The sequence below is a fragment of the Myotis nattereri genome, assembly GCF_964212035.1.
Source record: "Myotis nattereri genome assembly, chromosome: 5".
Taxonomy (NCBI): domain Eukaryota; kingdom Metazoa; phylum Chordata; class Mammalia; order Chiroptera; family Vespertilionidae; genus Myotis; species Myotis nattereri.
The window spans coordinates 40398790-40412939 of NC_138080.1; the positions used below are offsets into that span (position 1 = coordinate 40398790).

Sequence of the window (14150 nt, forward strand, 5' to 3'; positions counted from 1 at the left end):
AAAGACAAATACCATATGATTTCACTTACATATTGAATCTAATGAACAAAATAAGTTTTAAAAATCTAAACAGACACAAAGAACAGAATGACAGCTGTCAGAGGGGAAGGGTTTGGGGGGGCTGAGTAAAAATGGTGAAGGGATTAAGCAAAAAAGAAAAAACAACAACTCATAGACACAGACAACAGTATGGTGATTACCAGAGGGGAAGGGGAGGTGTAGGGAGGTAAAAGGAGCTAGAGGGGGGATAAATGGTGATGGAAAGAGACTTGAATTGAGGTGGTGAACACACAATACAATATATAAATGATGTATTATAGCATTGTACATCTGAAACCTATATGATTTTATTAACCAACTAGAGGTCCCGTGCACAAATTCATGCACAGGTGGGGTCCCTCGGGGTGACCTGCAGGGATCAGGCCAAAACCCACAGTCCAATGCTGCCTGCAGCTCCTACCTGCCACTCCCGTTCATCCTGGCTCCACTGTGCCTGCTGTGGGCTCACGCCCATCAGTCCCAATCCTAGCGCCCTCACGAGGGGCATGGCCTGTGGGATTGGGCCAAAAGCAGCTCTCCAACATTCCCCAAGGGGTCCCAAATTGTAAGAGGGTGCAAGCCAGTCTGAGGGACTCCACTGGTGCACAATCGGAGCCACGGGAGGGCTCCAGGTCCTGTCTGGCCCTGTCTTGCCCAGTCCCGATCAGCTGGACCCCAGCAGCAAGCTAACCTACCGGTCGGAGTGCCTACCCCCTGGTGGTCAGTGCATGTCATAGCAACTGGTCAACCAGTCAACTGTCTGCCCCCCGGAGGTCAGTGCACATCATAGTGAACAGTTGAGTGGCCTTAGCATATCATTAGCATATTAGACTTTGATTGGTTGAAGAGTCGACTGGTCACCAGATGACCGGACACTTAGCATATTGGGCTTTTATTATATAAGATGTTATCCCAATAAATTAAAAAAAAATTTAAAAGACTCTAAAGAAAAAATAAAAGAGCTTAATATGACAAAGTTGTATTAAAGAACTTGAACTTCAATATAAATGTGTGGGAGGCCAATGAATAGATTTAGAAAGGGCAGTGGGCTGTATGTACAATGAATCACTCTGAATAATCAACTCTGGCTGCTATGAGGTGGAGGGAAGAAGGCGGCTGGAGGCAGGAGTACCAAGATGAGGGTCTCCTACACTCATCTACTGAAGTGTTTACATTGGTTCCAACCAGGCCAGAGTTGAGGCAGATAAAAGAGATGAATTCAAGAGAGATGTTTCAGGAAGAATTGCTACTGCTTAGCAATCAAGTAAATTTGAGAGTAAAGATAATGAAAGTCCAATTATAATGAACACTGGGATGGATGACAATGAACTTCGTTAAGATGAGAGACACAAAAGGAGGACAGGTGTAGAGCATGGAAGAGAAAAATAAATTTCACCTTAATATTTAAAGTTTAAAATATGTGTCTCTAGCTTTCAGACTGGTATGTGGACCATAGGCTAAGAGGGAAATTTGGGTTAGACACAATGATTGGCAGTCATCAACTTAAATGTGATAGCTGAAATGAGGGGCTGGGTGAGATATCTCAAAGCAAAGTACAGAACAAGAAGTAATTCTAAAGACCTCTGAAGAATCTTCCATTATAAGGAAAAGATAGATTAGAAGTAGGAGTCTATAAAGGACACTGGCAAGTGTGTTTATGCATGGGTGGTAGTAGGGATGGGCAGTGGGCATAGGAGAATTAAAATAGGAGTTTGCACAGTCTGAATCACTCCAAGTTACCTATTCAGCCCTCTTTCCTGCTTTTCAAAGTTGTTTTTTCAAATTTCTCAAGTCTCCCACCCATCACCTCTTAGCCTGAGATGAAAATGATGGCTTCCAGTAAGGTAGAATGCATGGTTAAATTCTGTCAAGTAATATGACTAATGAACCAACAAAGGATTTCTGATGACAATGGTGAAAGCAATTAAAACAGATTGGATGAGTAGGATTTGGCCTGAGTTGGGTAGAAGGGGAAAGTAAGGAATTGGATGCATCCAGTTTGGTTATGACGATGAGAAGGGAGCCCAGCCAGTCTGGTTCAGTGGTTAAGTGTCAACCTAAGAACCAGGAGGTCATGGTTTGATTCCAGGTCAGGATACATGGCCAGGGTTGCAGGCTCGATCCCCGTTAGGGAGTGTGCAGGAGGCAGTTGATCAATGATTATCTCTCATCACTGATGTTTCTATCTCTCCCTCTCCCTTCTTCTCTGAAATCAATTTTTAAAAAGAGAGAGAGAAGGAGAGAGACAGAACAGTGGCTAAAGGGACTTTTTATTTTTTGCTTTGCTCCCTTGCTCCCCACACCTCTTCAATAGTGGGAGAAACTTGAGCAAATTTAAATACTGGAATGAAGGATGGATCAGAAAGGAAAAGGCTGACAATGAATAAATGCAAAGAAAAAAATTAATATGTGAAATCTTTCAAAACAAAATAGTTGTGATCCATAGTCTGGATAGAGGTTCCGCATTTATCCTAAAAGTAGGGACATTTTCCCATAGTAACAGGAGGCAAATAGAGAAGTGGGAAATACACGCAGGTGCTTTTTCTGATTTTATGGCATGAGGTCTTGGCTCGCAGTGAAGAGTGAAGCCAGGCTATCTGCTGAGATAGCCTGATAAGAGAGGTGGTGACAAGGGAGATTTGAGGAGAGAAGAGAAGGCTGGAAAATGGAGCTTTGGGAAAGACAGATGAAGAGCTAAAGGAAAAAGCATAGAATGGTTCTGTACTGGTAGTTTTGGCTTTACTGTGCCAGTTTTTACTTTGAACTTACAAAAAGATTGTTTCCCTTGAGGTGACAAAACTAAGCAATATTTACTTTCTGATTGCATGGTTTAAAATAAGATGGCAGTTCCCAGTATTACAAACAAAACAACAGCAACAAAGACTGACAGCAGAAGCCTTGAGCTAAAACGTATTTCTCACATACACATTCCAATAACTGGAAATGCATCTGGGTTCAACAGAACCTTTTTTAAAATGCAAAAGACTCAAGTGTTTAAAATGTTTCAAGCCTTTCATCCATTCATAGGGACAATAATTGATGAAATCAATTCCTAGGTGAAATGTATCTTTAATTTAAAAAAAAAAAAAGTCAAAGGAAAAGAAGGCGGGGAAGAACTCTGAGCAGGAAAAGGCAGGGAAGAGGAGTTAAAGTGATAAGAGCGGCTTATATTTCTACCCTTTCTCGAATATTATCCACTTGGACTCCCTGATGTGTATCATTCCCTATACATTTCATACAGTATTGGAACTCAACATGTTTGCCTCGAAATGCTGAGGATCTTGCAGAAAATGCAATTTCCTTCAGCTTGTGAAAGAGAAGTTGAAAGTTTCTACAGAAGTTAAGAGGGGGGTCAATCCCATTATATAGTTGTTAATCTGACAGCCTTCTGCTAGGCTATCTAAAAAATTATAAACTTCACTCAGCTAGGGATTGAAAGCATTTTTATCCTCTCTCACCATCTAGTTTTATACAATTTTCCATTCCTCAGTCTTCCCAGTCAGTTTATTTCTTAGAAGCACTAAAAGTGGAAATGAGACAGCCAGCTCTTACTCTGTCAAGTTACTCTCACTGAGCAGCATCATTCTTGATTTTCCCAATACCACCTCACTGTCAGAAGCAGCCAGGACAAAAGTGTTAAAATTCAAGTTACATAAAATATTAAAATATTCGACCCTGAAGACATTTTTAGATAATCTTCTTTGGAAGTTTAGACTGATTTAATGAAATAATTTATGAGATATAGCATATCCCTTGAGGGCAAAAATACACATAGAGAAATCAACACCATGTGGAGAAAATAGCACAAAATATAGGGGGAAAGGTCGCCACAGTACATTTGGTTGCTGAGTGCATATGCTGGGAAGAACTGAATTCTCTGTTGAAATGTAGTTGCTTCCAATATGTAGGACTGCTGGAGCCCTTGGTTCAAGTTACAAAAACATTAAAATAAGTACTATATTATTTTCGTATGGGCTACTAAGAATTTTAAAAAGTGAAAAGTAAAAGAAATCAAAGGTTCTTGTAACATTTTTTAGAAGCCTTTCAAAATTCAGAAATTTTTATATAACCTCATGATGGGTTTATGAACAAAAGGGTATAGGAACATATTTTACCTGTATGTCCAATTTCAATTATCTAGAAGCCTAACAGATAATGATATCTAACACTTTAAAATTTCTTTCTATGTACCATCATGCTTTTCAAGCATTTTATTCATATTAGCTTATTTAACCACTACATCACTCAATTAAATAGGCATTAATTTTATAATCATTTAGAAATGGTAAATCGGAAGCACAGAGTAGATAAGTAACTTGCTGAGGATCACTCAGCAACTAATAGAACTGGAACTAAAAACAGGCAGCCTGGAGCAAACAGAGGGAGAACCAAGATGGCAAAGCGCAGGTACTTGCAGCAAAATTACAACTAAGCCCAGGATGATTCCTGTTGTGAGGGATGGGGGTGGGGGGTGGGAGGGGGTGTGTGCAGGAGGCAGCCAATCAATGATTCTCTCTCATCATTGATATTTCTATCTCTTTCTTCCTTCCTCTCTGAAATCAAGAAAAATAGATATTTTTTAAATGTTTGCTTATAATTCATGCTTGCTTAGTTCTCTAATACTTGCTTGCAATTTATATAGAGAAAAAATGCCTACATGTGAGTCATGGGCTTTATTTGTTACGGGACATGAAGATAGTCCCTACATAGAAATATGGCTGTCTTTTTGATAAAAACGAATTATATTGAAAACTTCAACTTTTGAATAACTTTGAATACAATATATAAAAAATCATTTTTTGCAATAAGTGATGATAGGAAAATTAAAATTGACAACTTGTCAAGTATTAGACCTAAAATTATAAACAAAGCCCTTTTATTTTCTAGACCTTATTTATTTGTTTATTCAACAATCTTCCCTTCCAGACTGAACACATCTGTGGCAATCCTCTATAACACCCACCGCTCTGCTATGCTCTCTTGACATTGCCTTGCAAAGACAGCCATTGATTAAACAAACCCTAACTGCCTTCCTAAAGGCAATTATTGCTTATACATGCATATACTATATATAATAATGATCTATAGCCATTAACCTTATATGCTGTTCACAGTATTATATATGTTGTCCTCACTATAACATTACAGGAAAGTATCATCATCTCCATTTGATTTAAGAAAAAAACAGATCTGGGGAAGATCAATGACGCGCTCAAGAAATTACACAGAGGGCTAAGTGCTGGACACAGAATTTGAACCCCGATCATTTGATTCTAGAGCCTACACACTTACATACTAAAAGAGAATAAGACAGCACAGAAATTCTGAAATTTCTCCTCAGTTCAATTGAATTATCTCACTGGGGAGACATGCCAAAAGTAAGGAAAAAGGAAAGCCCAACTCATTCAAACTTGGGTGGCAGCCCTGACCCATTTGGTCATTTTTAATATAATATAAATGTTCAAAATGATTGATAATAAAATGCACTGTTTCTGGCTTTCTAGACCTCAAGTACTGAAATAGCATGGCGTGAATATTTGAGTACTTGAACTAAATTCAAAATTAGCCTTCTCAGCCCTCCCTGAGACACCACCACTCCTTTGTAACAAAGAACTGATAGACACCTGCTGGTAGTCTATGGCAACCACCACTGTATTGATTATATTACCAGATAACAATGGCTTACCCTATGTATAAACTGTGCAACTCTAACAGGCTAAATCATTATTGTAATTCTCACACTTGCTAAATAGACATAAGTGCTCCTAGAGATGCATTTTCCCAGAATTATATTAATAACAATTAAGTGATGCTTCAAACTCAATTGACTAATAGTTTTGTTTTTTGTGTGAATTCATCACAATGAAATAAGCAAGTAGTTACAAAAGTAAAAAAAAAAAAAATGTAGGAAATGAAAAAGTTGGGTGTGTTTATTTTTTTTTATAAGTGAGACCACGTGTGTAGATGTATGTATATGTGTGTATTGCTAAATGAATATGTGAAATGAATACATTTAATTTGAGAGTTCTGCTCATCCAGTCAACCTTGTGTTTTTTTCCATCACCACACTGGAAGTAGAAAAGTTGGAGAAAACACTCTTTTACCTATTACTCTAAATATACCTTTATTTTTTCACCCTCCTTCTGGCCACCTCATTGGAGTTTGGTAGGAACAGACACCAGCATATAAGAGAGAGATAGTGGGGGTAAGCATGTCTTCACTATTTATGTATGCCTTGAGTCTTCTTTTCAAGCATTAAATAAACCCAGTATATGTATTGTTGTGCTTGTCTAAATACATATTCTCAGTGGCACAAATGTTTTCTCATCTGTTCTGTCTTTGTTGTTCACCCAAGTATTACAACTACATTTTGAAATAATGTAGGAATTGTTAAGTATTGGTGTGACAGATGGAGGTCGTAAGGAGAGCAAGTGTGTCTTTATCTTTACTGTCATCTTCAGAACCTCCTATTTCCTTGCACATTAGCACCTTTGTTTCCATAATGGTATTTTTGTAAACATATATGTAATTATGAAGGAGATAGAAGAACAACATGGTCATGTCAAATGGTTTTAAGATTCTGAAGTATCCAGGACTTACCTCTTTATCCTAAGCAAGTCAAGCAAATGAGAAATGAGCATGACTGCTGGACAGAACTTATCCACACCCGAAACTGTATGCTACGCATATTGCGTAATGTCTTGTCTTTATTTTAATTACTAAAGCAATTCTTTTTTAAAATATATTTTATTGACTTCAGAGAGGAAGGAAGAGGGAGAGAGAGATAAAAACATCAATGATGAGAGAACCATTGACCGGCTGCCTCCAGCATGCCCCACACTAGGGATCCAGCCTGCAACTTGGGTATGTGCCCTGACCAGGAATTGAACTATGACTTCCTGGTTCATAGGTTGATGCTCAACCATTGAGTCATGCTGGCTGGGCTCTAAGGCAATTCTTGATGACTCTCATCTTTATAAAAGTTCTACATGGGGAGACACAGTTGAAAATTTCTCTAAAGGCTCTCATGGCTACCTCTAACAAAACAAAGTTACCAAACAAAACTCATTTCTCTTCTCTAACCACTTAAATGGTCCAAACTTTTTCACCCTTTACCCTACATATCCCTCCCCTGATTTAATTTCTTTTATAGAAAAACAAAAACAAAAACAAAAACACATGGGAGGTTAAATGATCCAGCACAGCAATGAGCAGGGGGGAGAAACTATCTCATTATTTAACAGATTGTGTACAGAAGACTGTGTTTCATACTGTCTCCCATGGGGCAAAGTAATGAACTAGTCATGTTTCGATCTACTAGGTCACAGCAAATAATTAAGACACTTGTTACAGTCATCTGTGTGGTGTGATCCTGTAACAAGTCAGAATGGATTTTCTATAAATTCAAGAAAAGGTCCTTACAACCCTAATTTTAAAATCTACATCTTAGCTAATTAAAAACAGTCCCAAATTAATTCATTATTTCACATATAGTGTGTTGAGAATGTACCACCTGATTTCAAGAGGAGAGAAAAATCTTAATTTTTTCCTTCTGTTCTTAGCTCTTCCAATATTTAAGGTGTTTACTGAAAAAGAAATATAGACACGCTCTAACCTCCCCCTGCCCCGCCAAAGTGTGGAGTTAACATTAGAAGAGTTGGAAAAGATGCTGAGGGATCTCTGAGGATATATATATAGCTTAAGTTTCACAGCTACCAAGTATAGCTTACGTGTGGATCTTACTAAAAATATCTTACCTCAAAATATTTTCCATATCCAAGGTGTGATCTCACAATTTTATGTACCTTCTTATGAGGCAAGCATGATTAGCCCTATTTCATAAATAGCAATTTTTAAGTACAAAGAAGGTTGTACAATTTTAAAGTGACTTTAGTGTCTATTTTTTGTTTGTTTGGTTGGTTTTTAATGTGGTAAAATATCCAGGCCAAACATGCTCCTAAAATCATTCTGAACAATTCTGAAAATGTCTAAATGTCTTATTTAAAATTCTGAGATTTTCATCCTAGTTTTTATTTGCAAAAAATCTCTTCATATTCTGATTACTTTTTAATTATTTATATAACTCATACTGTGCAACTTAGTTACTAAACTATTTTAAAGCTTTTTTAAATCAATTATTTCAAGAAAATAAAGTGTTTTGGAGTCATTTTTATTTACTTATTTTTTCATAAATGATTAGGAAAAGATATGTAATAATACTGAATGAAGTAGGTTTGCTCTGAAATAGTGCTTTGTTCTAATTATCATCCTAATGTAGTTTAATGAAGATCTAAATATATCATTTTAATTGCAGCTAAAACCAAAGAGGAGTAACTATTCAAATTATTTTAAATGAAATTAGGAATTATTATACAATAATCATACAGTAATCATCCTTCGCTAAATATCACATTCATTACAAATAAATACTTTTGTAATATATATGTATGGCAAAAAAAAGTGGCGAAATTAACTCAACTGAAAATAACAATGATAATTATGATTGATCATTTAATTAAATAACATCTAAACAAGAACTATAAAAATATTTTTAAATTTTTATAAAACCTTACAAATTGCAAAAGCTTAATATATAGCTCAGCCTGATTCCAATTTTGCAGAACTCAAATAATAAAATAAACTTTTTATTATTGCATGACTAAAACTATTTCTCAATTCTCTTTGTATAAAAGGGAAAAAAACCTTTTAGATAAATAGAGAATTTTTAGATCATATTTTTTATTTTCTGTAAAACAGATGGGATAAATGTTTAAAACTTATGGCGCCTATAAATATTACTTTTAATGTAAATGATAATAAGTACAAAGAATTGATTTGTAAGCCAGAAGAGACTTGAGAAATATGTAAATACTAAACAACATGGAAATTATCATGCAGTTTGATCAGTGCTTTCTGTTTTTACGTCCCTTTAATTTACTTCCCATAAATTAAATTATTATGTGAATTATTATTTATATAATAAACACTATTCATACTGAATAGTAGATATGCAAACTATTAGTGATATGCTCCGATAAAATACAAATTAAGAGTATTTTAAAAGTACTAGCCATTCTGTAATTTTGAATTTCCACAAATTAAAGTATTTCCCTAAAACCCACTGTAACAATTAAACTACATAAAACAGTGAAAGTTTTCAACTCCTGTGAGCACTGCCATTCCACCCTTAAAACCACAACTATGATTTGACAAATAACTGCTACTGCTATAAAAACAGACCTCTCATTTGGGCATGTGACTTGTTTTGAATAGCTTCATTACTTATTGCTTTCAATGCCCCAATCAGCACACAATCCTTAACCTCAGCATTTTACAACTTGGTGATAAATATAGTAAAAGATGGCTTTTGGAGAAAATTTTAGCAATCAACCAAAAAAATGTCTTTTTAAAATAAATTGCTAAATTTAATTAACACATTACCCCAATAGTCAAATTATATGCTTCAACTGAAAACCTTTGCATTTAGCTGACTTACTAACATTGAAATATAGATACATTAGCAAAATATTACATCATAATACTAAGCATGTTTAATTCATCACTGTAAGCAACTTTTTATTTTGTCCATTGCATATGTGTGCATAAAACTCAACTTTTACTTATCTGATAGTTGTATAATGATGTCAACATACCCTATTTTTCTTTCCAATTACATTTATTAACATAATAAACCCAATAAAAGCTTACCTTTTCCTGTTTTAGAATGAATTCTATCTTTCAGAAAGTAATTAATTTTACTTTTAAACTTGATTTTGTATCTATAAAACGTATTAATTTAAAAACCATTAATTTAGGCTAGCAATACTAAAGTACATGATTGACATTCATTTTATGGCATTTACTATTACCTTTTCTTTATTCTTGGTTCCAAAATTGCTACATAGAATTAGTAAACTGGAATGTCACAAGATATCTATCTTGTTACTCTACAGCATAGGAACTTTGAGAAACTGTTCCTTCTCTTACCACTTCATCCCTTTTATACCCATTAACTTATTATCTGATATTAAGCATCATTTTACTACAGAAGAACAAGAAACAAGGAAACCATTTTTTGAAGATTATGATGAGAATTAAGAGAGTTGATTTGTCATTTTTATATTCTTAGTCCATTGGAGATACAAATTTCTTATTAAGGGTCAAAATCAATAGACCCAGTTGATAGGTTGTAAAGATCTCATTAATAAGATTAATTAGTGTTTAATGTTATCTATACCAGCAAATATTTCAGGTAGTTATTGTTAATTGAATGAGCAAAATTCAAGAAAAAATATTTTTGTTTTAGGTGTTTTATCAATATTGGAATGGAAGTTTTACATAATAGTGTATTAACTACCAATGGCAATAAAATCTCCTTTCATACCAAGGGCTGTAGAAATAAGTGATCTAAATAGAAAAAACTTTTTAACATCCCAAGTATCCATGTCTTTTTTTTATTGCATTACAGAATACACTTTAAATCAAAGTTCCGTCTCTATAAGAAAGGATGATAGATATCAATAACTAAATGAAAATATGTCAGCATTTTCTGTCAAAATTCCAATCTACCAAAAATCCATAAGCAACTAGTTATCTTTAGAGTTTAGCAACCGGTAATGATTACTTGTCATAATGAAAAAGCAGATTACTTCCATATATTTCACCAACTAACCACTCACTGTGTAAAAAGAAATTAAACTTTGTTAAGTCTAAGAACCAATATTTAGTTGCCATTACTATATATATTTATGTTGTTCACAACTGGACTTTAGCACTTTTATATGTGGAAGGTATGTAGTGTACATGGGTGATGACCCTTGAAATTAAAAATATTAATATTCCGAGCAGATGCAACAGGACTAACTGGAAAAGTGTTATATCAATGTCATAAAGAAGGCTGCAGTCAATTGTTAAAAGTTTAATTACAGGAACCGTTTCACTTATTAACAAACAATGAACTCAACAATATTGGATTTCATCAACATTTTGTGAAGGGTGTTTTGCACTATGGCTCACTAAGAAAGATAGTTATTTTGATCCATGTTAAGTCAACAGCAATGCACATACTAATGGATTGCATACTAAGTAAAAAGAAAGCATACCACACTACATGGTATTTCCGATCTGAGGGAAAGCTTTTAACAACAAACTGTTATCACCAGACTGTGAAACTGAAGGGACATGCTTGCTAACTCTGCCTGTGTATACCCCACGGGACCACCTTAGCAACAGGGGAGAAGAAACAGAGATGTTAAGTTCCCCAAGGGTAAAAAGCTGTTGCTAAGCAAAAATAACAACCCAAAATATAGAAAGCTGTAGTTTGTTTTTTAATCACTACTTCCCTACTTTAATGCTTTAATTTGCCCAATTCAATATACACACCCAAAGCAGATAAGAGGCAAAGACAAATCTCTGATAAACTTGCACCAAACCTACTCCCACATCCCACAAATAAGCACTTACCTTTCACCCAGATCAAAACAAAATCAACGTTAAAGACCAACTGTGAAAGATTAACTTTACTTCGTGAGCTCTCTTACCCTCTTTTTCAAGTTCATTTTACATTTCACCATGTCATTGACTGTGATCTGAAAACAACTACTTGCTTAAAACCCAAAGTAGAGTCTGGTCATGTCAGTTCTGTAAAGACTTGGGAGGAAAATCCAACTGCTTCCTGGCGCACCCCCCACCCGCACCCCCACCCAAGGGTCGCAACAAGCCTTACCAGCTTTCCTGTGATCTTTGTCTGGGTGGCACTTACCTGCTGCTCCCCAGGCTCCGTGGATTTCACCAGGTGCTTATCCTTGTACAGAGACCAGAGACCAATGTTGGGCAGGAATATTAAAGCCACCATGAATAACAAAGTCATCTGCAGAAATCTCTTCTGTTTCCTCTTCATTGCAAATGATAACAGGTAGGAAAAGTTAAAGGAGATGGCTCCCTGACTGCTCCCGGTGTTGAATGCCAGTCCTTTCCTCTCCCCTGCCAAGCACCAGGAACTGCGGAGAAGCTACAAACTTTTGTGGCGTGCTCAGCACCAATCTGCACGATTCAGAGGGAGCTGGGCATCTGCAGAACAAACGCACAGTTACTTTCCACCCCCCAGAAAACTATGACGAGGGCACTATCTATTGGCTTAGAAGTAAATGACTTGACTGAGGGAATCATTAAGCCTATTGACCCCCATTAATGTAAAGCGATGGAGTAAATATAATGGTTTCATAGACTAATCGTAAGTTATGAGAAGTCAATGGCATGCTAGATACTTAAGAAAACGGGAGTTTGGGGTGTGTGCGTGGTTTTTTCCCCACCTTAGTGTGGAGGGCTGGGTTGAGGAGGAGCGAGTAAAAACTATGTGGGAGCAAGCGGCTCAGCCCAGCAAGTGTTAGGAAGAGAAGTGCCCGCTTTGGACACTGCAGCATCTCCTTCCCCGTCTTCCCGGAGCATCGCCTGTTATGTTCCCCTGGGGAATAACCCACCTGAACTCAAGTTCAACTCCCTCCGAAGCCAGCGTGCTGGTGGGCGCTCAACTGGGATGGATGCCGGGACGCGCGGGATCCGGGAGAACTCCTGTTTGGATGGAGGCGCACCGACTCCGGCCAATGCTCCTCCGCAGGCAGAGGCTGGCGACCTGGGAGCCCGAGGGAACGGAGGCTACAGATGTCAGCGGCGTCCAGCCAGGAGGCGGAGGCGCCCACGGTTCCCCTGCGCAGCCCCAGGAATGTGATTCCTTGAAGTAAGCTCTGTGCCCATCAATCTCTTCCTTCCTCGGGTGACGGCGACGCGCTCACGCTCCGCTGTTCATGTTACCATTATTTTCCGGCCACTGAGCGAACCCAGAGAAGCGCCAGGAGCGCCGAAAGAGCGCGGTCTTCAATCTCCCCTGGGGGAAGGGGACGGAGGGTGGCGAAACCCAGTCGGAGCTGGGATTGCAGTGAGTGAGGACGCCGGGGAGGGGAGCAGACCCTGAGGATGCGCCAAGCTCGCCCCCAGCGCCGCTCCTCGCTCGCAGCCTCCTGCCTTCTGCTGAGAAGGTGCTGATGTCGACCACGACCACGTGTGGGAGCCCTGGAGGGGGGGGGGCGCCTGCAGGGGGTGGGCAGTTCCTCCCAGCTCCCAGATCCTATATAAACAAACCTGGGTGGAGGAAAAGGAGGCGGCAAAGGCGCAGCTGGAAGAGGACTCGGAGCTCCCAGCCTCCGCGGATACTCTTTCTCTACCAGGCCTTTTCTGGGCAACTTCGGACCGGCTGGGATAGCACCTTCCCCGCTCGGCTCACCCCAAAGGGGCCAGGCCAGAGATTCCGGAGGAATAGTCACCGGCTGCTCGTGGGTTCACCCTGGCTTCCTCCATGGTGCCTGCGAGCCGGGCCAGCCGGGCCAGCCGGGCCAGCCGGGCGCAGCGGCAGGGGGCGGAGGCGAACGGTGGCTGAGCAGGTCCCGCTGAGAGGGGTTCCCCGGGCGGCGTGCCCAGCAGCTCAGGCCAGGTACGTAGTGGGAGAGGAGGAGGAAGAGGATCCCCAGCCGAGGCAGGGGTGCGGTTCAGAGTTCTCGGGCAGCGGCTTCTGCGGCGGCACCATGGAGACCAGGGCGGCTGTACTTGGGTCTGCAAACACCAGGGGCCCCAGTTAAGATTTGGCAGTGCCACCCCGCTCCTCCCTGGCTCTGCTTGTCCGCACCCCGCGCTCCCTAATGAACGGGCTACCTGTCCTTCACACTCCTCCCACGATCCCCCCGGAAAATGTGGGGGGTCGAGATAAGTCTGTCCGAAGGGACTGCATAGTCTCCCTAACGTAAAGATGCACCAACGCCCCTGACTGCAAGCGCATGAACCTGTGGCGGCCTCTCCAAGAGATCGGTGCGCCTAACACTGTGCCCCGGGGGGGGGGGGGGGGGGGGAGGGGGGCCCTCTCTGGATCGGAGCCCGTGACTCCTGAAGGAATGGGGGCTTTGAGGAGGCGACAGACATGCACACAGTGCCCGCTGTGTCGGCCTGTCTACAACTAAAAAGAAAGGACTCGATCATCTCTTTGTTACAACCCAGATGTGATGCTCACACGCTTGGGATAGATGAGACTGTGGGATCCACAATGGTTTTTTTTCTCCCTTCCT

General features: G+C 39.3%; 1 protein-coding gene across 1 annotated transcript in view; it reads right to left on the reverse strand.

Annotated features, from left to right (window-relative positions):
• GALNTL6 (polypeptide N-acetylgalactosaminyltransferase like 6) overlaps positions 1–13783 on the reverse strand; it is a 937179-nt gene extending 923396 nt beyond the window's left edge. Inside the window, exons 1-2 of the mRNA XM_081090925.1 lie at positions 12519–13783; positions 11801–12108 (exon numbers count right to left, since the gene is read on the reverse strand). Coding sequence (XP_080947051.1) covers positions 11801–11938 — 138 coding nt within the window. The 5' untranslated portion in view covers positions 11939–12108; positions 12519–13783. The remainder of the gene's footprint in view (positions 1–11800; positions 12109–12518) is intronic.
• Positions 13784–14150: the final 367 nt, after the last annotated feature.